The 27,049-nt window shown below is 34.5% G+C and overlaps 2 protein-coding genes across 6 annotated transcripts; both read left to right on the top strand.

The window, feature by feature from the left end:
- The first annotated feature begins 5,333 nt into the window (after positions 1 to 5,333).
- On the top strand, positions 5,334 to 9,969 carry LOC108547731 (uncharacterized). 3 transcript variants are annotated; one of them, XM_017900372.1, is made up of 3 exons: positions 5,334 to 5,362; positions 5,760 to 9,565; positions 9,846 to 9,968. In XM_017900372.1, the coding sequence occupies exons 2-3, from the start codon at positions 5,800 to 5,802 to the stop codon at positions 9,869 to 9,871; spliced, it is 3,792 nt and encodes a 1,263-aa protein (XP_017755861.1). In that variant the 5' UTR covers positions 5,334 to 5,362; positions 5,760 to 5,799; the 3' UTR covers positions 9,872 to 9,968. The 3 variants fall into 3 exon arrangements, with proteins under 3 accessions (XP_017755861.1, XP_017755860.1, XP_017755859.1); XM_017900371.1 differs by having other exon boundaries at positions 5,760 to 9,778; positions 9,846 to 9,855; XM_017900370.1 differs by having other exon boundaries at positions 5,760 to 9,969.
- Positions 9,970 to 11,382: 1,413 nt separating this feature from the next.
- Acsl (Acyl-CoA synthetase long-chain) lies at positions 11,383 to 26,749 on the top strand. 3 transcript variants are annotated; one of them, XM_017900359.1, is made up of 9 exons: positions 11,383 to 11,779; positions 19,181 to 19,289; positions 22,921 to 23,275; positions 23,802 to 24,170; positions 24,594 to 24,989; positions 25,087 to 25,399; positions 25,487 to 25,747; positions 25,830 to 26,105; positions 26,189 to 26,749. In XM_017900359.1, exons 2-9 carry the CDS (start codon positions 19,270 to 19,272, stop codon positions 26,341 to 26,343), a joined length of 2,145 nt encoding a protein of 714 aa, XP_017755848.1. In that variant the 5' UTR covers positions 11,383 to 11,779; positions 19,181 to 19,269; the 3' UTR covers positions 26,344 to 26,749. The 3 variants fall into 3 exon arrangements, with proteins under 3 accessions (XP_017755848.1, XP_017755849.1, XP_017755850.1); XM_017900360.1 differs by lacking the exon at positions 11,383 to 11,779 and adding an exon at positions 11,981 to 12,383; XM_017900361.1 differs by lacking the exons at positions 11,383 to 11,779; positions 19,181 to 19,289 and adding an exon at positions 11,981 to 12,383.
- The last annotated feature ends 300 nt before the right edge of the window (positions 26,750 to 27,049 follow it).

Genomic DNA, 27,049 nt, shown 5'->3' with positions numbered 1-27,049 from the left:
TATATATATATATACATATAGGGCTTTCCTTCGTTAAGCGAGGTAAGACGAGATTTAAACGTACTTTCTCCATGGACGATACTGCCGTTACGCATTGTATAAAGAGAAATGAAACTAAGTTAACTAATCGTAAATGCACGAAATTTTCTTAAACGGATAGCGAACAAAAACAAAAAAGGGCTTTGTAGTGTCTCGAAACTCTCGAAACTCATTATCCTAAACGTCGTCAGATAATAAAACTAACGATGAGTACACAGAAGCTATAAAAAAAAAGAGGTGAAAGATACAAAACAAAAATCCTAGAGCTGGGTTAAGCAAAAGAAGATTTAAAAGAAAAAAAAAGAGAATAATCGAGTAAAGTGTCAAGCTGCGGAGCCTGTCGGCCAGTATAATGAACAAGCAACTGCCATGGGTCAACAAGCTAGATAGACGAAATGTGCTAAGAAACCAAAAAAAAGAAAAAAATAAATAAATCCAATTTTAACGAGCTAGCTGTCGAAAAAAAAAATAAATAACATTACGCGCGAAGGATCGTCCATTCAAATGCGTGCTCCGTGAGTGCTCGCGCTTGTGCGCGCATGCGCGGGCGCGTGCCGCGGCGGCGCGCATGCGCAAATGCGTGTCGTGAATGCGCGCGAGCAAGCAAAGAGAGACATCGAGACAGAGTGCGTGCGAAAGAGCGTGTATGCGTGAGAAATAGAGAGAGAGAACGAAAGCGAGAGAGCAAGAGAGCGAGCGTGAGGTTTAGTGAACGAGAGCGCGAGAGGAGAGCGAAAGAGCGAGAAAATGAGGGAGAGAAAGAGAGAACGTAGAAGAGCTCCTCCGTTGAATGACATACATTACTATTAAACAAAATAAAAATATGGATTATTTGCACAATATTATAAATAATTACTATGTTTACTACGATTATTAAATTAAAGAGCAAATAATAAAAGGGATAAAAAAACTGTTGTTAAATAATTAATACGAAAGAGGGAATGTACGAACAAAATAATTAACGAAACGCTGAAGACCGATATCGGATTTAAAAAAAAAAAGAAAAAAATGAGAAAAAAAAGACAAAAGAAAAAAGGGAGGAAAAATAGGGAAAAAACGAAGTATAAGAAAGTGACGAGGATAATATGATGATCAAGACGAAGGAAGGATGGAGGAGGAAACGATTCGTTTGTTATCGATTAGTTAACGATCATCCTTACATTACATTATTGTAATTATATAAAGTAAACGATTATTACCGTAATAGTTACAATTAACAAGTTGTTACCGCTTTGTTATACATAATATAATTAATATACTAAGATTAAAAAAAAAAAAGAGAAAAAAAGAAAAGTAAGCGAATGCATCGTTGATTCGTCCTTTACTTATGTAGATAACTAAATAACGATTCGACTCTATTATTGTTTTCAATGTCTTCACCGTATTCCTTCGTTTGCTACCCGATTTCGTTTCGTTGTCGAAAAAGATTCGGTTTTGTCGGCTTACCTCGCCCGGCCACAATATACACACGTTTTACAGAGATATTTTCAATAAACGAAAAAGCTTAACACTCATACGGTTGTTGTCCTTGTCATCACTTGACCCTGCAATCTCGGAATGGCCGCCATTTCTACAGGCTGTCTCGATTCGTATCCTCGAGACTTTCGCGTCGCCTGCACATCCAATTTTTACTGCTCGAAATTCTCAACTGTGATATTTTATAAAAATCACCCATAACCTCTCGCTGCTGTTGCAATTTATAGCGATTAAGCTACGTTCACGTTAATATTTACTCTACTTACGCTCCAATGTTTGCACTAATGGTAGTGCGCCGTTGTACTAACATTAGCGACAACATGCTGCAATATCTATCCCGATAACGATAATCTTGCAATGCTAATATTAACATTGGTACCAAAAGCGATGTACAGAGTCGACATTCATACATATAACCCTCTAATTCCTGCTACAGCTACAGCGTTTACCCTGCCGATCTCGAGCAGTACTCGGCTACAGGGTGTTTCAAAAATACAGGCTACTTTCCACTGTGACTTGAAACGAGTTCGAAAATTATTTTTCTCTCGTCCCCTGGATTTCCTCCCGACGTTCTTCGTATTTCGCGAATACGTTTTATCCAAATAAACAGCCGACCACGTACCTCCTGGCAAACATCGGAAGTAAAATAAATACAGGCGCATTCTCAACGGACAGGAACATTTTACTCGCCAGTACACCGTGTTATATGTCTTGAAACATCACTTCGAGGCTAAACGATCGTGTTATTTCGACGAAATAACAATTTTTAAAGAAGCATCCATTCATCGCGTACCTCCGGACATTAAACGCCATTTTCACCGCAACTAGTTCTTCGCGCATAACGACACCGGGTACTTCCCCTTCGCGCACGCCGATTAAACATACTTTCAGGTATAAATAGACATCCACCGAGCTATAAAAAGATCCTGCCCGCTATTTCGAGCGTTAATCGGCGGCCCGTCGATTTTTTCGCCTATCGAGTTTTTGCCGCGCGCAAAATAAAGGTACCTGTCCTGAATTAACGCTGAAAGCAGCTTTCTCCTGCTGCACCGACGAGGTACCAACGCATACATCATGCCCCGTGTCTTTGGCCAGCCGTATATGGCTCTCTGGACCGGAATGATGCAGCATGAATACCTAATTTCGAATGAATAACACGGTCTTCCCCGGGCCCTTAACACCTCGCTTGTAAACGCGCCACGTCTGGCAACCCGCACGAAATGTCCACCGAAGGATTATAACTTTCACAAAACTTGCGTTGCACTCGCTTTTTCTTTTGTATTTCAACGGTATCGGACTTAACGCGCGATCCAAGTGGACGAAACGAGAAAAAGAACGGAAGAAGAGCTGATTCAGGACTTCGTGGAACTGCCGTTTCTTCGAGGTTTAACGAGAGCAGGAAGAAACAGAATGAATACATGGAAACGAGGTTTGCACCGTCGATGATTTTTTGAAAGTTTTATAACCGTGTTTCAGTTTCTCTTATGGGCTCTTTAAGATCGTTCGTACGACGAAAAAAAGGAATAACGCGGACACTTGAAGATGCCGCTTAAACCTACGGATGAATTTGAAAAATACTTTCACCTTCGCGTGTTTTCTGATCCAATTTTTTTCAGGTTTTTTAACGAAATTGGAAGTAATACGAATGCTTGATAATTGCATGAGATGTGAATGGTAATTTTAAGATGTAATAAAAGCAAGTGTAATTTATGTCCTTCCTTATCTCTTTCACCTTTTTTAATATTTTTTAAATTCGATAAAACTGGTGTAATTTACATCTCTTTCGTTACTTTCGAAATCTCTAAGTTAAAATTAAAACGAGCGATTCGAATGGCTCACCCTGTATATTAATGCGATAAATGTGAGACATGCGTTTCATAAGAACTTTTTCAAACGATCGTTGTCTTGCACCAGGATGCAAGATTCAACTCTCTAAAAGAGAGAAATGTCGCGCATTCCGACGACGTTAATTCACGTCATACATAACCGCGCTTTTTCAAATGCTCTGAAATATACCACGTGACGCGTTGATAATTTCTGACTCGAATCGCAATCGCGTTATGATGATAATCATTATAATTTTATCTAAATTTTGTCTGATAAAATCATAGTACACGCTACTACGATTATTTATTCCGCGGAAAAGATTTGCTAAACTTTTCGAACACCCTATATATACGCGAGTATAAATCGACGGAGCGTATGAGAAATGTGCGTCTCGTACAATTATATGCAATTTAGAGTGATGAAAGCGCGAAGTACTTTGCCTCGCTTACGAGACACAATTACGATTTTAATACCGATGCTATTTGATTTTGATGAAAGTGTATCAATGTGAGCCAAAGAACGTTAATTTTTTTCGAAATCTAAGTTCCTTTCTTTAATAACGATAATAATAGTAATCTTATCTGAATCAGTTAATATTATTGTCTTAATTTTTTTATATTAGTTTGTACTTTTATTGTTTAAAAAAAAAATACAAAGACTCAAGTTTAACTTATATAAAAATACCTATATCAGCAGACCACCAGCACAAGAAGAATCTCTATTTATAATATTGTCTCTTAGTTTCGCGGTTTGTCGAATGCCACGGTCTGACGTAATTCAGATCTGGAATTCAGCACAATTCGCAGCTGAATCTTAAGAACGGCTCGATGTCGTAAGTTCAAGGTTTGTATGAGTCAATTCGAGTACCAAACCATTCATTTTCTACTTATCAACACGTTAAAAAGAATGAGTAAATGATTTTAATGGTTGTTACGCCGGGAAAAAAATGGTTAAATTATATAACAAATTTCACATTCCATTTTATGATTGAAAAGGAAATAAATAAAGTTAAAAGAACCGCTTTCATAAATTCCTTTATTTCCGATGCTAGCCGAAGAATGGCGTTTTCCTACTATACCATCGGAGTTTTAGCAAAGAGGGTTTCTATGTAATGCATCGTCATAAAGCAGTGCTGTTCACACTGGAGCCCCTTACGTGTCCCCCTCTATGTACTGCTGTAGAGAACAACACATTCTCACAACAAGCGATTCTATTTCACTTGTACGTGTGTGTTTCACATAATACGGGTACTATATTATGATAGCAATAATGAAATAAAGTAAGCACGCTAAATTTCTTGAAATCGAGTTTAAGAAACGCTGTGACAAAAGTTCCAAAGAAAAAAGTAAATATATACGCCTGTTATGCGTAGGTGCGTAAGTGCGTGTACGATTTACCGTGCGTGATTCTGCGCCACAGTACGGGGGGAGGTAGGTATAATGGGTGGGGTCTAAACGATGAATCCCTTCTCTTCTCATATCTGATTCGATCTGATTCGAGTCAGTTTCGCGTAGTCCAACAGTATCCTTTGTGTTCGACGCGTAATACGCGTTCTTCGATGTTCATGTAATAGCAGCGCTAAATAAGCGCAAGGCAAAGATCAGTTACAGATCATAGGTGTCTCGAAGCTAGTCAAACTTTCTGTAATTTCTGAACGCAATTAAATCTCCGTTCCAAACCGTCGAAGGCCACAGAAACCCGTTGCAGTCTACCACAGAGAAGTCGAGACACCGCTTTTATAGTTCATCTGTCAAGATAACGAGGGTATTGCGAAAGTCTGTAAGAGAGGTGTGGAGATCTTATCAGCATTATCAGCACTGCACTGGATGTACTGACCTGAGTTGTAGTCTCGCAATTTTTATGTTGTGCATTGTGATCAAATTTTGTGACTGACGTTTCTGAGTCACAAAAACATTTTTGGCAAATGTACAGAATATTCGCCCTTCGCCTAATACTTATCTGAATCATTCAGCCAACTGTCTGCATAGAGGTTAGCAGACAATAATCTATTTATATACATGTACGTAATAGTATATAATTGTTTATAAGGAAAACCGTGTTTCAAGGTATACTTTGTGTAAACATATCGATATTAGGAGTCAAAGATTTATTGGTTAAATAAAACGTAATTCATTTGATAGTTGTAACAAAGTGTTTGCACCCGCATATCTTTACACATTTTCTGCATTTATATATATATGTATATATATTTATGTAGATATATATATGTACACATATATTCGTATATAAAATTACAAACATTAAGATTAACAATGTGTTATTATATTTATAAATATAATTAGTGTATATTAACACATGTAAATACATTAAGATACTATAATTAGAAATACCATATTTTTATAAAAAAATATTAAGTACTTAAATATTTAATATTAATAAATTTGTAATTTTTTTAGGTATTGTAATATATTTAAGTAGATAAATTATTTATTCGCGATGGAAAAGAGAAGTATCAGTGGAAAGGACATTCTAAGAATGGATGGTCTTTTACCACCAACTCGACGCTTACCTGTCTGTAATGCAGTGACTTCTACAGACAAAAAAAAAGAAAAGAAATGGTCATTTGGTGGAATCTTAAAACGAATATCTTCGATAAGAGATTATGATAGTTCTTCAAATGATGAGGAAATTGTATATTGTACAAGGCAACCAAGACCTCGCACAGTATTTAATAGAAAATCACATAATGTTGTTCTTCATCCAGTTGAAAAGGGGTTGAATCAACCTTTAAACAGCAATGATTCAAATGATACTGTTGAAAAATCTATGGATGTAGCTGGTTTGCAATGGGATTCTTTGATCTCTCGTAGCAGTGATGGATCATTAGATAGATTAAGTAAGAAGGCAAGGAAAAATAAGTTGAAGGCACAAGTAGAAGCAAAACGAGATCGTATTTGTGCAAATAGTAGTTCAGATGAAGATTCACGTAAATCTTCTAATTCGTTAACAAGATACCAAAATGAAAGTGCTGTGCACAATGCACAGAAAAATAGTTCTTGTAACAGAAAAAGTCGTGCAGCACGTACAGAACGTTACATAAAACGATTATCCAGAGATGAAGGCCACAAGTTCCCAGAAAATTTGAACAATATAACAAACAAACGTAGTAATTTTGATTTTATGAATGAGGAACAACAATCATTTACATCTATGGATACAAATGAATTATTTCAGTTGCCACAACAATCACCACACTTTATTAATTATTCTAACAGCAATACATTTCCTGTACAAAAATCTGTTGAAAACTTACGGCAATCTGGAATAGTTACATCCAATCTACAAGCAAAATCTTCTGCTGATATTACGAAACAATCAACAAGTCAATATATCACAGATTTAAATCAAAATAACACATATGCAAAACCGAATGTTTTGCATAAAAATAAAAATTACACAAATCAAGAGGAAAATAATTACTTTCTCAATTCACCCACGGCTAATGCAACTTATGCTGACCCGTATGATTACGCTAGAAATCGCCAATTTACAAGTCGAAGTTCTTCTCCACCTGAACCTCCACCAAGAGATTGGTCTTGTCGTTGTCGAGTCTTCGCCTGTGGTTATAATTCCTTTCCATTTAATGGAAAATATCGCGTGTCGAAATATGACGACAGTTTACGTACCAAAATGAATGACATTCATGAAGTTACCAAGGATCATTTAAAGAGTTTAAGATCCTATGAATCGAATAACGAAATCAATTGGTATGGCTCGACTAAACAGTGTCCACGACGTCCATTGTCTTTGACTATAAACTCGATGCAGTCTTGTAATTTATCAGAATGTACAAACAATAGACATAATTCAACTGGTAGACATATAGATGAACCAATATTTAAAGAAACGGAAGCAATGAAGTGTCAGAGAAGAAATGATCGCAACGATCAACTTACTTCAAGCTTTAAAGATTATGATACCAAAATGTGTGAGAATAGATTGTCTACTACTTATATTAAAAACTTGCGCAATAATTCCATGCCACCTGCTTTTAACGAGCCTTTAGATTCTTCGTGTCCGAGATCACCAATCAAACAAATAGTGCGAGAAAACTCTTACAATTTACCAAATGATACACTTATAGAGAATACACGAATAGAAGAAAATGAGGAAAAACAAGTAACTAATGAACAAGATATGTTACAACGAAAAAGAAGTTCTAAGAATCTTGAGGAGGCACTTTCTGAGTTAGAAGCAATATACAACAGTCTTCGTCTTGGAGACGAAGATCTTCTTGATCGAGCGGAACGACGCAGTATGGAGGAGTTTAGTCTACGTCGTGCGCAAACTAACACTATTCCATTTATTTCAGAAGATCCTGCAGATAGAACAAAAGATGATATGGCTTACAGAAGAATGCATCCAAAGGAAAGACCTACGTCACTATCGGAAGTGGTCAGTCAATCTGCACTTTCTAATATCAGCTACCTGATAGCCTCGCCTGTTTTGTCACGTAAAGACACAACTGATTACTTATATACTGCAAATTACCCGACACGTCGAGACGAGCCAGACGTGACGCGGGACGATGTTGTGTATAGAAGCATTCATCATGCTAACAATACGTTAAAAGTGGTCGATCCTCAACCTCCATTCGGAATACCTTTAGGACCAGTGACGACTGCTACGGAAAGCGACTACCTACACACTACACCGACTAAGCCGGACCATCCTCGTTCATCGTACATACCTCAGTGCGAGCCTGACATTGTTACAGACGACTTGGCTTACCGAGCTCTCAGGAAGGATGCCAACACGCCAAAGAGCCCTGTTGAAAGTAAAAACAGTATCATTAGGAATCAGGAAACCACTTTTGGTACGAAGAAGAAACGGGCAGTTAGGTCTCTATCAGCCAATCTGTACGGTTTAATTAATCACGACAAAATTCATCTTCGAAGGGAACCTAGTCTTCAAGAAATCAAAGATGAGATAAGTAACACAATGATAGATACTAAGTCGTTGTTTGTACGGTCTAATAGACGTGTCGTGAGCGACGGTGAGCTTTCAGATTACGACCGATGGCATACTGACGATTTATTGAAGCACTCTAAAACAGATATAAATGGTAACCATTCAGTTACAAACACGCATAGAAAGAAATTGCGTGTTTATGTACCATCATCGACTCAAATAGAAACCTTTGAATATAAAAATGAAGATGATTTGAGTGCACAGAACTCTGTGACATCCAGTGACATATTGTCCAAGGCTCTTAACAATGAATTCTGGCAAGACTGCGTGCAGAGCAAATCTAATGAGTCGTCCAATCAAGATACGGAAACTGATTTTACAGCATATAGTCGTTTATGCCAAGATTTAGTCAATTTGATTGAAGGGCAAAACGATATGGTAGTGGAACCGACTGAGGAAGTAAATGTTCGTTCAGAACTTCCTGTAATAGCAGACGCCTCGAATGATTGTAATAAAATGGAGGATGTTTTGCGTATTCAATTTTTAGCTAGTCATTATTCTGAAAATAATTCTGAACATAAAGAAAGTGCAGATAAGGAAGTCATTGAGAATCTAACGGAGTCCCTCACTAATCCTGAAAACGATGGTTCTGAGAAGACTGACGATAATACATTCGACTTCTATCTTCGTGTCGCGGACGAAAATGTTAAACTAATTGCGGAGGCGTTCAGCAGTGTGGCAGATCACTTACGTGATAGTCGTTTAAGCCAAAAGAATTCGCTGACGTACCGTTCTGAAATAGAAACCGATAGTACGGCGCCCAATACTAGTACTCGTAGCTCTGTTACTTATAGTCAAGACGATACAAATGACGATCTGTCTAGTTCATCAAGGGCCACTGATGCATCAAATGTAGTTCCTAAAAAAGATACAACGATAACTTTCAATGATGATAACAACCTGGTAGAACCAGAGGAAGTGAAAACTGATTCGTATACCAATCCAGAACTCGATTTGTCCAAAGCTGTCCATGATTTGCAATTAGCAGCGGCAAGTTTATGCGAGCATGAAAAGGAGTTTGAAGAATTAGAGGCATTATTGAAGAAAGATATTGCAAATAATGTTCCTTGTAGTAATAATGTTCCAATTGAAGAGGATGTCCCCTCATTAAATATTGAAAGCAATTTAATAGCGTCGAATAATGAAAAAGAGAAGGAACATGATCAAGAAGAAACTGTAATATCGACCGATGTTAAGCCACACAATGATGAACGCGACCAAAATTGCGAAGGTGAGATTACAAAATGCAAGGATACTTGTGAATCGTATATCCCTCGTTCAACTGAAATGCGTATTTCATATGTTACTAACCTCATAACCATACTGATAACTACATACTCTATGGTTTTGCTGGCTTGTTTTCTTGCACTGCTTTTAGCGACTGTAGCAGCATCGTGATTGGATCCTTAACGACAGGTGTCTTAATGCATTTTGTGATTAGAAGGTTTGATTCGAACCGTTGTTATTATTTCGAGGCTATTATTATTTGAATCATGTTACTAATGTCGTAGGTCTCCCGGCACTTGATCATTCATGATGTGAACCATTCTATACGAGTGCATAACTAACTGATATTCAACGTCGTTGAACAACATGCGGCAGGACGATTGAGTTTTGTGTAAGATCGAGTTTCTATGAACTGTTTCCGAAGGAATGATTTGTTCTTGTTGTTCTTGTTAATGTTGTTGGTTTTAATAAAATTTAAACGTTAACTATGCTGTTGATTTTATTGTATAAGGTATTACATTACGTATTTCGTTATGAAAATTAAAGTCTGTAATATAATGTTCGGTTTAAATGTATACGTTAAATTATTGAAGTAATTAAAAATATGATTTTGTATGCAAAACCATAGTTTAGAATTATTTTGCCCTCAATGATTTTATTATTTTAATTATTTTATTGTATTATAAAATATGCATCAAAATATAATAATATATGTTTTAATTATGAAAAAGCAGTTCAATTTGTATAAGATACATCGATAATATAAGTAAAAAATGAATTGAAAATGTAAAAATTACGTTGACATATAAAACAAAAATATTTTTTATATTTATATAAACATGAAAAACATTAAAATAAAAAATTTTACATCATATTTGGCAAAAGAACAATAAACATAAGTTACTTTCTAGTTGTATTTTTTATATTAAATTTTGCAGAATAATAAAACGATTATATTTGTACCGTAATATTTATCAAAAATTCAGTTAACTACAGTAGAAATCAGTATAGTCGGTAAAATCACTTTCTTACTTTGATGGTAATAACATACATAGTTTCTTTTTTTCGTGAAAAACTCAAACATTAGACATTGTCTCCTATTTTCATAACTGAAAGTATAGTTAGAACGACATTCTAGTACTTTTATTGAAGTAATCAATAAATTTTATTAAAGTGTTGAATACGCGATCATACCGTAAGAGATGTTTGGTGCATTGAAGCTGAACATTGATCGTATGTTGTACTACAGTAACGGGGTTAGAAGGGGTTTGCTAAACGTCGAGTAGTTATCGATTGCGGACTACCATGACGTCATCATGGATCACGCCACTTCCCCGCCCATTGAAACTCGGCTTGTGATTGGTTCACGTGTAGGCCAGCTATCTATATCAAAAACCATGACCGTCGCGGTTTGCCAGTCAAATCCTTGAGTCCTTATATGCATATAAATTAATCTATGCTATGTTATTTAACATTACTTATGCTTAATTAGATAATTTTTAGTGATTGCTGTGTTTGCTAAGTCATGTTAACAAAAATTTTAAGATTAATCATTCAAAATTTTTAAGTATACGGTATCTGGTATCTTAAAAAATTGGCGGGAGATTTCAAGTCAAAAGTGTATTCAAACTATAACAATCTTTTTCCAAATGCTATGTTAAAAATCGAGCTGGTTTTCATCGATATTTTCAGTTCGTAATGTTCTTAAAAATTATCTAGAATCTATTATATGTTCAACAATTTGTATTAAAGTTCCTTCATCGATTCCTTCAGTTTTAAGCTTACGAATAGCAAGATGGCTGCTACTGGATCGAGCATGTATAGAGTGGTCGGTGTTCTGCGCTGGCGTTAGTACGTGCGAGAGTAGGATACGTTCAGTTTTGCTGAAAATACGCAGTATTCGTGAACTCTCAATGTGTGATAGGTTAAAAGTTTGACATGTGTACGGCAAGAAGTGTCTTACATATTGAAGAAATGTTAATATCGAAGTATTATTCGCGCGAATACTGAGCTGTCGCTCGAGTGTGTGTTACGTATTATCGCCACAAGTATAGAATCGGTCAACGGTGAATTGCATCAAGTTTATAGTGCAGAAGCACGTGGTGTTAAGTTTTTCTAGGTTTAGCTTATCAAGTAGCAACGAGTCATTGGGACAATTCTTCTGACTGAGGGAAGATTTAAAGAAATTCGATCTTCGCAATCGATTATCGTAACGAATGTAAGAATAGCAAGATAGTTTAAGTGATGCATGCTTCGAATATAAGTACCGAGTACTCTTTAATTTATCAGAATATAAGTGGAAACGATCGATCTCATTCTCGACGTAACACACGCATCGACAATGCGTAGACGATGTGTCGAACAGCTGTCTCATTGTCACATATCGGTTGCGTTTATCCTTCGCGAGTGTTAGCCAATATCAAGATTGAGAACTGAGTTTCACGGTCGTGAAACAAGGATCAAAGATCAAAGATTGCCAGAAAAATATAACTCACGTAGCATCTTGTGTTAATCATGATTCGAATTCAGTTGTTCGTCGACCGCAGCAGGGTACGTCACGTCGTGGATCGGCAGTCCCTCGTGTCCTTTCCTCGTCCCTCTTCTTTACGTATTGTCAACATATACGTGCATACATATAAATGCTACTTACACATATACTCATAGACCCACACCATTCTCGACCCTTGGATCGCGTATAGTGATAATTTCCTCTTCTGATCGCGGTGGGAAAACAGACTGTTAGTCGACAGGAATCGTCGAACTCGTCGGGAAGAAGTTACGAGATCGGAAAATCGAAATAGTTGTGGTAGTATATAGAGGAGGTAAGCAGTGAAGTTGTTTCATTTTTCACAGACGATATTTTCACTAATATTCGATTGTAACCAATTTTGAAATTCACGTGGTACGATGTTCCACTTTATGTTAGAAATTTTGTTTCGATTGGACAAAGATACGCGTATAAATTGTAAAATATATATTTTGTCGTGACATTCAATCAATTTACAATAGTTTACTTCAAATTACTTTGAATTACACTCGATTCAAACTTCCGGAATAGTACTGCTTGTTCTAAGTAGAGATTCAATGCCGGTTGTTAACATTATTTTTTATTTACCCTATTGTAGGAATGTTATCATAGTTGCAACATTCTACAAACAGGTGTCATCGATCTTTCCGTTAAGTATCGAATTCATGGTAAAATTGTACGTGGTTACTGATCAAGTATTATCGATGAATGAACGGATTACACAAGCACTCCTTGCGTATATACATTTTGAGTCACTTCAAATATTTAAAACAGCTTTATCTCGAATGCATCTTATTTGTATTCAATTAATATATACCATACGTGACTAAGAATGAGGAAAAAAAAATACCGGGAATTCAAGAATTTTTGTGACGTTTATCCCTGTGTAACATTTTTAAACACTGTATTCTCACAGATGGCGTTTTTAGGTTAAAGCTACATAACCTTGCATATTTGTAATTAACCATTTCAAACACGCCAGTTCATTGTAAATTCTGAAATATGTGTATTTCTCTAATTTTATACAGTAAAATATAAATAAAAATGTTCCTGCATTTTTATGATTTAATCGGATGATAATTATTGTTCGAATGATAAGAAATTTATAAATTTATATCAGTGCCACTTTAGATTCAGGTCTTACATCATGTCATTCCTATAGTTTATGTCTTTAATCCTGTTCTACGAAAATCTGCTATCACAATTTTCGCGCCGCGCATGACGTTATGCAGTACCATTTTATACTTTACGAGTCAGGACAATAGTAATGCAATATAGTTACAGACGCAGAAAGGGTTATAGTGGTACAGGTAACCTCTTTGCCGACCGATCTAATAAATTAATAACGAGAATATAGTAGAAATTTTTGTATCGATGTCTCTTTTTGATAATAATGCTCTTCCATGTATAAACGACTCATACTCTATATAACATTACGTAGATATACAATTTTTCTTCACAATTCATTTCCAATATTAATTTTAATTAGTATTGATTTTAAAATTTACGTATTATTTTTATGTCTGTACGTATTGTATTTTACATACAATTTTATATATCACTGAAAGGTGGATTTATTTTTTAATCCGTTTCAAACAGTAACATCATTGTCAGTTTGAGATCATTTTTGTTGTTTTCTTCATATAAGAATATAAATATAAAATTCACATATGAAAATTTTAATTTTGTAGATATCAATCTCCACTTAATTCTTGCTATCTAATGTTGCAATTGAAGTTAATCACATTTTTGTACATCTGATTTATCCATTATTTCAAAAACATGCTACTTAATTTTGCATATTCATTACAGAATAGTATTTCATACATAATGTAGAAGAATAATGTGTATTAATTGTACACATTAGGCTAAATACACTACGCTTTGCCAGTGTTTATACGTATCTAATTACAATTATAAGTAATTATACTTGTCAGTAGTTGACGTTCATTGTTATACTGATCACTGCATACAATGGGTTTGAATATGTAATCAAATTTACTTGACCGTTAATCACGTTCGAAGAGACACTTGACCAGCGTGAATTTAAGTAACGTCCCGCTAAGATTAAATAGTTTTAAGAGCGTGCTACACTAAACACAACACAAATTCGTCGTGTATATAGGACAAACGCATAGCCCATGTTCACCTTGGCATAACTTAAGCGTAACACGAGTTGAAAGTATGGAGGGTCCGACGCTCAATGTCGTAAAACTTGTTATCTCCGAGCTTCATAGAGCGATTCACGCGCTCTGTTACTTTTTGCACACATTCTACGTTTGTCTGTGGGTCGATGAATTTGACTCTTATAGGTTATAGGACGATCGTTAACCTATAACCAGCTGTTCATCCTCCGTCGGTAATTATCGGCCGGAGTCAGCCAAACATTTCACATGTGGCGCCAGCTTATCTGTTTGTGTTGATTATCGGGCTAGATAATTTTGATTGATTTTTGTTCTCTGATCCATTATCTGAAATGTGCATAAATATTTATGTATTTAAATGCCTATACGCAGCAGAAATAGTTTATTATTTTAAGGGAAAGCTGTGTAGTTTTATGTAACTACACACGTATAGAAATAGTTTGCCTTGGGTAAAGTAAGGATAGAAAGATAATAGTGTCAGAAGATACTATTATCAGATAATACATGAAGTTTAAGATACAAGGGCTTGCTAAAGTATAGAGATATGAAAGATAAAAATGGTTAAATATATCTTTTGATACTTCTCAATTTTTATTTCTTAATATTTTTTTTGTGAAAAAATTTCAGAAAGATGATTTTTGAGAATAGATGTTATCCCTAGTTCATATATTTTATAGGATTATTTGAATTACGTTACAGATATTTTTGAATATTTTTAATGATGAAAATATATTTAATGTTTTATATTGCAACACCCTGTATATTAATAATTGATTTATACTGCGTCTATTTAATTGTAGTTATTTTGCAAAATACAATACATACTTAAGAAGACTGTATCCATGGTAATCTGATGTTATAATACATAATTGAGTCGATGTCGCGTTCCCGTTTCCGTTTTCTCCCTTACCATTCAAGAACCTTGTTATGCGGCATACAGTTCAAATGGAAACTAATATGTAGTAGCGAAGGAATAGAGCTGTTGAATTTTATAGTGTTGACTTCATACCTTGTACTTCAAGCGTGAGTTTGAAAATATGTAATTAGACTCTGATCATCAAGTTGATGGTTCATAATGGCACTAAATATTTTCCGTTTAAAATCAATAAATTTCTTTTAACCATTAAATGTATCAGAAATTTCCATTTCTCCTTTGGTCACACACCTAACCGACAAACGATTGACTTCAGAATCATCATTTAGAAAATGGGGTTGTAACAATATTCTGAGCTCTTAATGGTCAGGCGATAGCCTTGGTGTAAACGGTTTAGAAGCCTGCCAATACCGAGTAAAATAAGAAAGCAGAAATTGAAACATTGAAACATGCTGTAATGATTATAAGCAGGGACGAAGAACATGTATGTAATACACTTGTATTAATTTCCTTACCGTTACGTATCATTGATACAAATTGCTTCATTTGTTTTTCTTTTATTCCAATATACACAGAAACCAGTCAGAAATCAGTATGCAATCAGGAATATTTCTTCGAATCGTTTAATATTTCCCACTGGAATTACTGTCCTCAGCAATTTTTATCGCGTTTTGATGTTCGATCATTATCAGTACTATGTTTTATAAGAACGGTGTTTAAGATATTTCATGTCTAAGATATTTCAAGATATTAACGCCATTGTAATACTATGAGGAATAACACGATTCCGTGTTTCGTTGATAAGGCAATTACCGTAGCGTTCGATAGAAATCCGTTTCTTGCTCGTTTACATAATTCGACCTAATATCAGAGGATGCCAGCCATTAGAGCTTCGAGCGATCGAGCAGATTTGTGGCTCGCAAGCGACCAAGGGACACACGAACGCTTCCCAGCAGGAAGCTGACCAATAGGAACGTTCCAATTTGGATCCGCACGTGCGATTTGTAGGCACTCTGTTTCACCTTTTGTGGTAACGTTCTACCTAGAAAAATGAAGAAGCGATAAACATGCGATCAGATTCAGTTCTATTTTGTAAATAAATTTTCTGTCACGTTACCTGTGCTGAAAAACTTTCGGTGCAGCGATTGTTAGAGAAGGAATTAAAGTATTGGGATTTATGTGAAAAGTTTTAATTACTCACGAAATCCAGCAATCGTGCATGTCTTCGATTCATTCCGAATTCGAATCAAATTAATTGCTATAGCCGCTACTGCAAAAGAGAAATAGTCAATAGGATTGAAATAGGTGAAATGATATTTATAAAAAGTAATGATAGATATTACGTGAATTTTATCATTTTGCTTTGTTAACAGTAATCTTCCTAGTAAAACTGTAACCTTCTATAGCATTTACAGTTTAGTTAGGTTATGTTAGTAAACATAGGTTTTGGGTTAAGTAACAGGTTTATTAATTTCTTTGGCAGAGTAATCTTTCATGTATCACATGTTAACTATCACTGAAAAGAAAATTCCACGATGTATTTAGTGCTAAAACATGTAGAAAGTTGTAAGCTAGTCGTATAAAATCAATTTCCTTAATCGTGTAATAATATTGTTATGTATTATATGTTATACAGGAGATATAATAACTTGGACAAATTCTGTAAAATTTATTAAAGCAACTTAGGAAATAATAAGAAAAATTGCCTAACTTACTCGTTACTTTAATGTCATAACACGAGAAAATTTTAGAATTTCTTTTTATATATACGTGAGAGAAAAAATATATATATACTCAAGCTGTTAAGTCCGTTATAAGACGCAATCTATTATCATTCGTTCTATTTATCTAGCACTTAAATAGAAAAGGGAAAGATACAGTTAAGCTGACCTTTGAACATCTTATTAAAAAGAGATATTAATCTTTTAATCTTTTTTAAATTAAAATTATTTTTGTTAGAATAATTTGTTTAGTGCAAGATAAAGGCATAGATATAATTGTATAGATACAACCAGTGTATTTGTCCCTTTAGAACACATAATTATGTTTTATTTCACATATTTATAGAAAAGAAAGACTGATCAGTGTCACCTGTTGCAAGTGTTGTCACTTGTCAAGGATTTTGCAGAAAGTAAAAAATCTTTGTTACAATTGCTAAGATTGAATATCTAGCTCATGACTCTGCAGTATTGCTCAAGGTCGAAGTTGGGTTGCTTGAATACGTGTAAATACACGTATATATGTATATATAGACTGTGCTGTGTGTAACGCGTGGTAGCAGCATGGTCGCTCAGTGACCCCGTTGTCTATTTTCGAAGACAGAGTTTAGCTATAGTCCTCCTCACTTGTTTATCATTTGTTTCTTTTGGTATAGATGTTATTCTGTTTATCTAACAATTTTTTACAATTTTTACAATATTTCTGGTCCTTTACAGAATTTCATAACATTTTCATCGTTACACTTTATTTTAAGAAAGTAGGTTACATAGCCATACCAAAAGATTCGTTTGGTAACGTTAATGCTAAAAAACTGCAAGACATGATTTATCAGTTTTAAATTTAAGAAAGAATGTAGATATTTATAAACGAGATTATTACCTGCATTTCATTTCGTAATAATGTTGTAAGCGTTTATTTTTTGTTACAGTAAATCAAAGTTGCTGAAATCTGAATGATTACATAAACTTTGTCATTTTTCTCAATTCCCAGTTTTATTTGCATAACGCAGTTAGAATTTATACTTCTTGCTCGTATTTTATACTTCCAATTTTTGACATGTGACATATTTTAGCATGTATCAATACTCTATCAAAAGGGACTAAAAAAAAGTAGAGATTTTCTTATGGACTTGAATAATAAGTTTTTATTATGCTGGTGTCAGCATATTAGTCCTGTATCTGACGTGTATATACATACATATGTATGCATGATCAAACGAATATTAATGTTTCAATATAATCTTCGTGTATCTGAGATAATTTTAAATGGATTTCAATTTAGTCACAGTCTGATGCAATTTCGTAAGACTTTTTAATTTCACACATCAACATTTATGATATTTCAATTTTTGCGACACACTTTTTCGTTATAAATCGGCACGTCGCAGCACGTGTGGAATAAAGTGCACTTAACCAAAGTACTTGCCACACAGTTAACAGACTATGTAAGCCTTCAAGTGAATTCAATGTCATCTTAATAGTCTTTGACAGTCGGTATAGAGTACTCATAATGCAAATGTTGTGAGTAATTGAAATAGATAAATATTTTGTTTTACCACTTCCTCTCATACTGCGTATAAAAATAGCAAGGAACGTGAAATATTTTCGATGTATCCACGACTAAAAAATCTGTTGCGCAGGATCGATAATTAAACTGGAACTTGCTGCAGCAGAGTGATTGCAAAAGACCTTTAGTACCAAGAACGGAACTTAACCTACAATCAAGAAATATCGGAAACTATACATATATAGAATCGTTCCCTCAATAGGGTCTAACTTAAGCTAAAAATTGAAGGAAAGATTTTCTGTTGTCAATTTCTTCTATTGACAGCTGCTGCCACTTATGTCAAATACTGCCTTCATTTGCTTTCAGTTCGTTTACATGCATAAAGATGAATATGAAAATTGTTAACAAAGTGTAGATTAGATTCAATAATATTATTGTTTACCTTGAATTATACTATTCATTTGAAGTTGTTAATTCCTTGACATTCCATGTTTGTTTATTGCTTTGCGAAATTTGTTGGTATACGTTATGAAACAATTTAATTAACAAATTAGTTAAAATTGAAAACATATCGATAACGATTATATCAGTGTCCGTGCCAAGTGCATAGTTCATGCCGGCTATGTTTGTTGTTCTTTGGACATTTGACGTTCCATTACTTTGTTTAGAATTGATATTACGGATCATTTAATGCCCAGAATAAATCATCATGAGCGATTATGTCGCAAAAAATCGGTACTCACGTCGAGAATGATTTCGATGTTTATGTGTAGTAATAAAGAGAGGAAAGACGCATGCATCCTGAAATACCACTAACCATATCGATTTTGCTAATGGTTTTTCTTGCAGTGTCATTAATCCACATCAAAACGACTACTATTAAAGTACCGGAGGTACAATTTTTCAAAGGAACAAAGGTGACCAGATAGTGATTCATCATGATCGTGGAGGAAAAACCGTGAGTCGTAGCAACTATAGAAAAAAAAGATTACTATGCCGGTCTTTTTATGCTCGTTATTGTTATGAATATCTTTAGCTACGCATGTGTGCGCACAATGCATGTAGACTTAGAATTATACTCTCAGCTTTTCTTTACATATACGCTTCATTGTAAGATGTACGTTCCTTTGAACGAAATTATGGCATAGATTGAAAAGTAGTTTCATAGTAAATGTGAAATATTCAGTTAGAACAGTAGTGAGACGTTTCTTACTTCATGGTTATTGAATATTCACTAGCACGTATGTATTTACATATTTTTAAGTCCTTAAAGAATAGTTACATCTGCAAATAAAATACGGTATAAAGATGTGAATTCAAAAATAGACATTAAATTTGAGAATGAGCATTTTAAACATGTACAAATTATTCCCAAAAATGCTAATTAAATTTTACTTCATTGCATAACGTTCCACGGTATGCATAATTTTTGACTGGATAATATTTTCTCTGTTAATGGTTGATCGTATCTGTTTTTGCTTCTTAGCGCCACCTTTATTTTTAATTTTCTATAATTACATTCCTTATCCAGTTATCTAAATTTGAATTACAAAAATTATCATTTTTTAAGTACAAGATATTGACATTTCAAAATTGCGTCCTCTGACGGAAAAAGCTTAAATGATTATAAATTTCAAAGGTTTATCTTGATGATTGAACCGTGTAATTAATTTTCATCATTCGTTTCATTAGTTGTTATTGAATTTTTTCGACGATGGGTAGTGATACTAACCTTGATCTTTAGGTGGATATACTTCGTGTATCCATTGTATGTACCTACCCTTCTGACTAGTAGATGCATAGAGAGAATTGCCCTTGGAAACTCAGATAAGCGAAAAGACCATGTGCGTGGCTCGGTAGTTGCATCTGTCACGAGCTAACGACGTTCAAAGTCCGTGGAGATATTCGAATCTCATGTGCCTGTCGCCAGACTTCAGTCACGCCACGCTTTCAATTGTGTTTGTGCCAGTTGGTACTCTGCACATAGGGTGTCGCGTGGCGCATTCTATCGTTTTGAGACGGTACAAAACGTTATGAGTCGCGATTGAATGATTTTAGGTGTTCTAATTTTTTCGTAACGTTATCATGTGGCTGTAAGCGATGTAGTAATTGTAAACTGCAATTATTTCCTCTTCCTAAAACAAAGGAAATATTATTCTATTTTTTAAATTCAGTAATTGATTCATTATGTTTAATTATTTAAAAAGGAAGAAAACATTCAAACAGATACTGATAAATTTTGTTATTTAAAACGAATAACTTAACTGTAGTAATTGAAACACCCAGTATATGGGGAAACACATAATAACGCAATTGCGAGACAGCGTAGCAGAAAAATTACGAGAATGTGGAATGTGAAAATCGTCATCGTCAAAATATTTTGCTTTTTTGATGCTTGATGGTCAAAATTGCGATACGACTAATAAACTTTGATGTATATAACGGCTTCATCTGTAATTATATATTTAATATATCATCTAGAAACAATTGAATTAGACTAATTAGCAATTAACTACTTAAAGAACGTATTGCTTAACTAAGTAATAACGCAGTAGGTAGTTCATTGGTTCAATTCATTAGAAGTAAATAAGGGATAAAAATAAAGTCCCACTGGAATGTGAATCAGAGGTTCTCAACTTTCTTTCAGAATTAAATTTAATTCATCTTTTATTCTTGCCAATATGAAATAAAAATAACTGCAGTATTTTATTCAGTTATAATTTTATAATTTCATAGACTCTTCTATTATTATTAAGAATTAGATTGAGGGGCTATAAACTCAAAATTTCAGAGGTAACCAGTGCACATGAGATGCTCGCATTGCATACTATGTTTAAATAGTTCCAGGTATTTCAAGCGCATGCTACCAAGTCTATATTTGAAATCGTAGTAGTACCCTATAATCGCCATAGAACTAAATAAATCGAAGAAAGGACGAAGAAATATTTGAATTCTGTATAAATACCTGTAATTTTTTATCCTCCATTATTGCTTTTATCTCTTTTCTTTGCACGTCGAGTTTTCATTTGTTCATACAATATTTGAGGTTAATCCCGCCAAAACTCACCGCCATTACTTGGCACTGGCCAGTTTGATGGTTACGTCACCCGATCGCGCGATCCATGTACGCTATTTTAGCACGATGCATACCTCAATCGCCTTTGTCCTTATTTACACTTTGAAATTGTTTGATCGCTTACAAGGATATCGAAGGATACACTGTACGAACGTTAAAGATGAAAGAAACAGCTTCATGTATCGTTTGATTGTTGTTAGAGACGAATCAAAATGGGACAACGACGCCTCTAGATTTAGTAGCGTTGAAAGGGAATATTATTGGCGCGTTGTTTACTTCATCGATGATCGGTATCATATTTTTCAGTTGGTGCGACGAAAAGTCCCCTATATAACTCGTAAGAGCAAATCGATTAAATTGACTAAAAATAACTGAAAGAAGATATGAATTTATTTTTTTACGAAATTAATATCAATGCATGTTAAAATACTATAAATGTAAGTAGATATGGTATTTTGGGAGTTAGAGTTGTGATCACTGTAATTTCATTTTACCATTTTATCGGTGGAGGGTTAAGCAGTTAATTGAATATCTGAATGACCTTTGTTCCTGTAGTTTCGTTTGGTCCACTGTGGCTGTACATAATTTACATAATAAAAATATTTTGTCTTTTTTCCTTTTTTGTTATCTGTGCTAAATATATACTGTATTTATGTGGTACAACCTTGAGCAGAATATTCAGCTTCTTGCATGGATGCGAGGAATGGGTATTCGTTAAAATTTACGAGACATATTACGCAACGTCCAGATTTATGTATATACCTGTTTATTTACGATGTACTTGCAATATTTTTTTCTAAGCTTTGTCTTTCTTTTATTTTTATTCAAAACGATATGTGGAATAGCAATGTTTGATGCTTCCTGTAGAAATATTTACATTATTCTAATACAAGTTCTTTTCTACTGTTGCTGATATCGACTAATGGTAAACTGTCGCGAATATTCATAGCATTAATACTAATATCGGTTATACAATCTCCAATGCAGATAATGTAATGCTATATACGTCTAACAATAAGAATTTCCCCATAAATGGCGCTTCCTGAATGAAAGCTACCATTCTATACCTACCAGTAATATCTTTCTCGATTTCGAATTTCGTGGAAATATTCATATAACATTTTGTATTCTAGAATTAGCATAAATTAATTTGAAATGCTTTTACGCATATACGTATAACGCAATGCAAATGTTAATACGTGGATTCTGCAAATGTTGATCTCCACTACAATTATTTATCATGCTGACATCCCGCATTCCATAAATTATAATCTTACGGAATTACTGCCAATCCTAGTTGCATAATAATCTTAGGCAGCAACAGACTCCACTTTACGTAAATTCAAGAATGAGAATTTTTTTTTTTAGATCCTTGATTTTAATGTTGATAGACCTTCTTTGTGTTTATAACGATGCTGTTTATGATTGAAGCTTCTAATTATTAAGAATTATTCCAGGATATCGTAACATTCGACGAACAAGGTCTTACTTAACCTCTCCTTGTCTTTTATAGGGAGATGGAAAGCTTCTGGATTACCAGCGCGATCAGCGCGATTAAGGCGATTTCTTATGTGTACGACCTGTTGACATTTCCGGTCTATCTCGTGCTTCAAAGGCCCTGGAAGACGATAAAGGCTTCGCGAAGGATTAAGGCTCGTGCCATCTCGAAGGATGATCAGATGGTCACGTATAGGTCGGTTGAGGTGCCAGGGCCGATGCACATCGCGCTCGAGCGTGAAAATATCGACACGCTTGAAAAGATGATGTCTTGGATCTCTAAGAAGCACACTGACAAGAAGTGTCTCGGCACAAGAGAGATACTTGCCGAAGAGGACGAAGTTCAAGCCAATGGTAGAATATTTAAAAAGGTACAGTTAGAAGTGATTGCTCTCTATCTTAGACACCAATATATACATTACATACGATTTGATTAAAGACAAAAATTGTATTCCAGATATGTTTATTTTTGGAAAGGTTATTTTCTTTAAAGGAGCTGAAAGGAGACATGTTTTTTAAGGTGTTTTTTCATGTACTCCAAAATGGATTTACTTGATGGTACATATTGAAAAGCTAAGGACGGGTGGGATTTAATATATTGTGGATACTTCATCTATTGGAGCTTCTTTGTAGCTAAAAAGAAAGTGGTTTGTGAGAAAAGTGACATGAAAATGCGAGAGAAGCTAAATGAATAATAATTTTAATTCTGACGCCATGATTTATCTCTTATTAGACTGTGTAGATAAATGCAAATTATTAGTAATATTGTCCTTTGCTAAAATGATACCCAATATTTTCTCTTTAATCAAATTCGAATCAACCTTACAAATTCTTGAATGTATCCCTTATAGTTTAATTTATATATAAAGAAATTTATCAATAATTATTTTGTTACAGTATAGAATGGGAGAGTATAAATGGAAAAACTATGCGGACGTCGACAGGCTTATGGTATCGTTTAGTCGAGGTTTAAAAGAATATGGCCTCACTGCGCGTAAAAACATCGTGATTCTTGCTGAGACTAGAGAAGAATGGATGATAGCGGCCTATGGTTGTTTCAAGCAAAATTTGGTTGTAGTCACGATTTACGCGACCTTGGGCGAGGAAGCTATTGCTCACGGAATTAACGAAACGGAAGTCGATACTGTGATTACCAGTCACGATTTATTGCCAAAATTCAAACAGCTTCTGAAAGTGGTACATAATGTCAAAACTATTATTTACATGGAAGATCAGCTAAAACCCACAGACACTAGTGGGTACAAAGTGAGTATTCTGCTCTACTATATCTGTAATACGTAGAATGTTTTAAATGGACGACATTTGGCGTGACAAATTAATAGGACGTCCGATAAACGTTACGTGAAGGATAATCCATCAATCAATATGTAAAAGAGGCATATTTTTCATCATTAATACATGCGTATAATCGTTAAAGAAGAAAAGAATCATGAATTAAATTAGTTTATTTTTCAGGAAAAATATGTTAGGAATAAAATTTGCTACAGAATATTTTATTTGAATCAAATAAAGCCTGTTTTTGTCTTCTGTTTTATTATATAAGTGTGAATATATTTCATGTTATTTGAAAATTAAAAATCTTACACGGTTTAAAAACCAGTTTAAAATCACTAGAAAATGTTATATACAAATTTCCATTGGTTTATGTATTTGTTTGTTACATTTTAGGACGGTGTTAAACTCATCCCATTTTCTGACGTTATCAAGAAAGGTAGTTCTTCTAACGCACCATCATCCCCACCACGAAGCGAAGATACTGCAATTATAATGTATACATCTGGCTCGACCGGAATACCAAAAGGTGTACTTTTGTCACACAAGAACGTGATCTCTGTGTTGAAAGCGTTTTGCAATGGCGTTGAAATTAGAGCAGACGACGTATTTCTTGCATTCTTACCTTTGGCTCATGTGTTTGAACTCCTTTCTGAGACTGTGTGCCTTTTAACTGGTGTGCCTATTGGCTATAGTTCACCTCTTACTATGATTGATTCGAGTAGCAAGATTCAAAGAGGTTCCAAAGGAGATGCATCAGTTTTGCATCCAACTTGTTTGACTGCTGTGCCAGTAAGTTTTAAAAATATGATATCTGCACTAGTTACTCTGTTGTATCATATTGAAATACAACTGTGTAGTAATTTTATTTTATTTTTGCGTTCTTTAGCTTATTTTAGATCGTATATCTAAAGGTATCAATGAAAAAGTAAAAAAATCGGGTCCTCTGAGAGAAGCAATCTTTAAATTTGCATATGACTACAAATTGAAATGGTATAAACGTGGTTATGATACTCCAATTTTCAATAAATATATCTTTGGAGCTGCCAGGCAAGTCCTTGGTGGAAAGGTTCGTCTTATACTTTGTGGTGGTGCACCTTTGACCCCAGAGACACAGACTCAAGTTAAACTCTGTCTCTGTCTTACTGTTGCTCAAGGATATGGTCTGACTGAAACAACTTCTTGTGCTACAGTTATGGATCGTACGTTTCGTCCTCCTTTTTTCTTCTTTTCATTTATTACATTTTTTTGTTTAACATATTAAGTCATACAATCCTTCTTTTTTTTAGGGTGGGACAGAAGTACAGGAAGAGTAGGCGGACCAACTACAGTTTGCGATATTCGTTTAGAAAATTGGGAAGAAGCTGGTTACAGAGTTACAGATACACCGTATCCTAGAGGAGAAATCATAGTTGGTGGTGAAAACGTTTCGGATGGCTACTATAAATTAGCAGATAAAACGAAAGAATTTTTCCAAGAAGATGGGAAACAGTGGTTCAGAACCGGTGATATTGGAGAAATTCACAAAGATGGATGCTTAAAAATTATAGGTTTGTTTTAATCCTAACATTAAACTCATTACGGAAAATATAATTTAATGTATTTTTATTGGATTAATATTTATTTTTGCAGATCGAAAGAAGGACTTAGTTAAGTTACAATTAGGTGAATATGTCTCTTTAGGTAAAGTCGAAGCAGAATTGAAAACAAGTCCTGTTGTGGAGAATATTTGTGTGTATGGCGATTCGCATAAGACTTACACAGTTGCACTAGTAGTACCTAACCATTATTATCTAGAGCAAATTGCGAATAATCTGGGAATTTCTGGAAAGAGCTTAGAGGAACTTTGTAATAATCCAGAAATTGAGAAAGCGGTATTACAAGAATTGGTTGAACAAGCCAAAAAAAGTAAATGTTTGAAACAATTTTTTATAAAATATTAATTTTCTCGATGTTTTCCGGCACATACCAAATTTTTGTTTTTAATTTAGGTAAGCTCCAGAGATTTGAAATTCCTGGTGCTATAAAATTATGTCCGGAACAATGGACACCGGACATGGGACTAGTAACAGCTGCGTTTAAGCTCAAAAGAAAAGCAGTACAAGAACGTTACCAAGCCGACATCAACAGAATGTATGCTTCGTGATGAGAAGAGGTTTATGAAGAGTGTAATAGGTGAAGTGATATTGATATTCAAGCTTTCCAATTTAGCAAAAATTTGACAACCATCGTGTGAGTTCTACGAGCCGTGGTTGAATATTAATTAAGAACTTACTTCAAATTTGGAAATGTGTATTTTCTCTGTTCTCTTTATCAAAAAAGATTGTGACTTTTTAATGCCAAAAAGTCTACTCACGATATTATCAAACGTATATAAGAAATTAATATATAAGAGATTTTTGCCCGCTCGAAGATATTTTATTAGTCAGTTTAGTTCTTTGTTCGAGATAAAAAATAATTTTGATTTTCGACGGCGTGAGCATATAAAGAGAGTCTTGTAACATAATCGTTGTCGTACGTGATGCAAGGTATGAGTGAGAATAAACAAATGGTGCAGGTGATTAATTCGTGGGAGAAATTGACATTTTTCTTTCTTCTACGTCTAGTTTCATCTTAATAATGTACTCATTCCTTGTAACAATTTCTAAATTTCATAAGAAGTCAGTCATTAGTTGATTGCCATGTTACTTTTGTAAGTTTCTAACTCGTACGGTGTACTTATTTCAAGTATTATTTGAAACCGTCGAGTTTCATTGATTGCTATAAAGCAGTACCACTTCAGTGGTCGCTTTGTTTTATGTATTAAGGTAAATATGTACATACAGAAAAATCAAGTGATGAATTGTCCGCTT

Source organism: Eufriesea mexicana, unplaced genomic scaffold, assembly GCF_001483705.2.
Source record: "Eufriesea mexicana isolate 0111107269 unplaced genomic scaffold, ASM148370v2 scaffold1140, whole genome shotgun sequence".
Taxonomy (NCBI): Eukaryota; Metazoa; Arthropoda; class Insecta; order Hymenoptera; family Apidae; genus Eufriesea; species Eufriesea mexicana.
This window is presented reverse-complemented; position numbering and strand designations above follow the sequence as displayed.

Excerpts from the sequence above, each read along its gene's own strand:
- LOC108547731 (XM_017900370.1), top strand. The coding sequence starts at position 5,800 with ATGGAAAAGAGAAGTATCAGTGGAAAGGACATTCTAAGAATGGATGGT.
- Acsl (XM_017900359.1), top strand. The coding sequence starts at position 19,270 with ATGATCGTGGAGGAAAAACC. Across the intron at positions 23,276-23,801 it reads ATGGTAGAATATTTAAAAAG|TATAGAATGGGAGAGTATAA; the intron begins GTACAGTTAGAA and ends ATTTTGTTACAG. Across the intron at positions 25,400-25,486 it reads TTGTGCTACAGTTATGGATC|GGTGGGACAGAAGTACAGGA; the intron begins GTACGTTTCGTC and ends TCTTTTTTTTAG.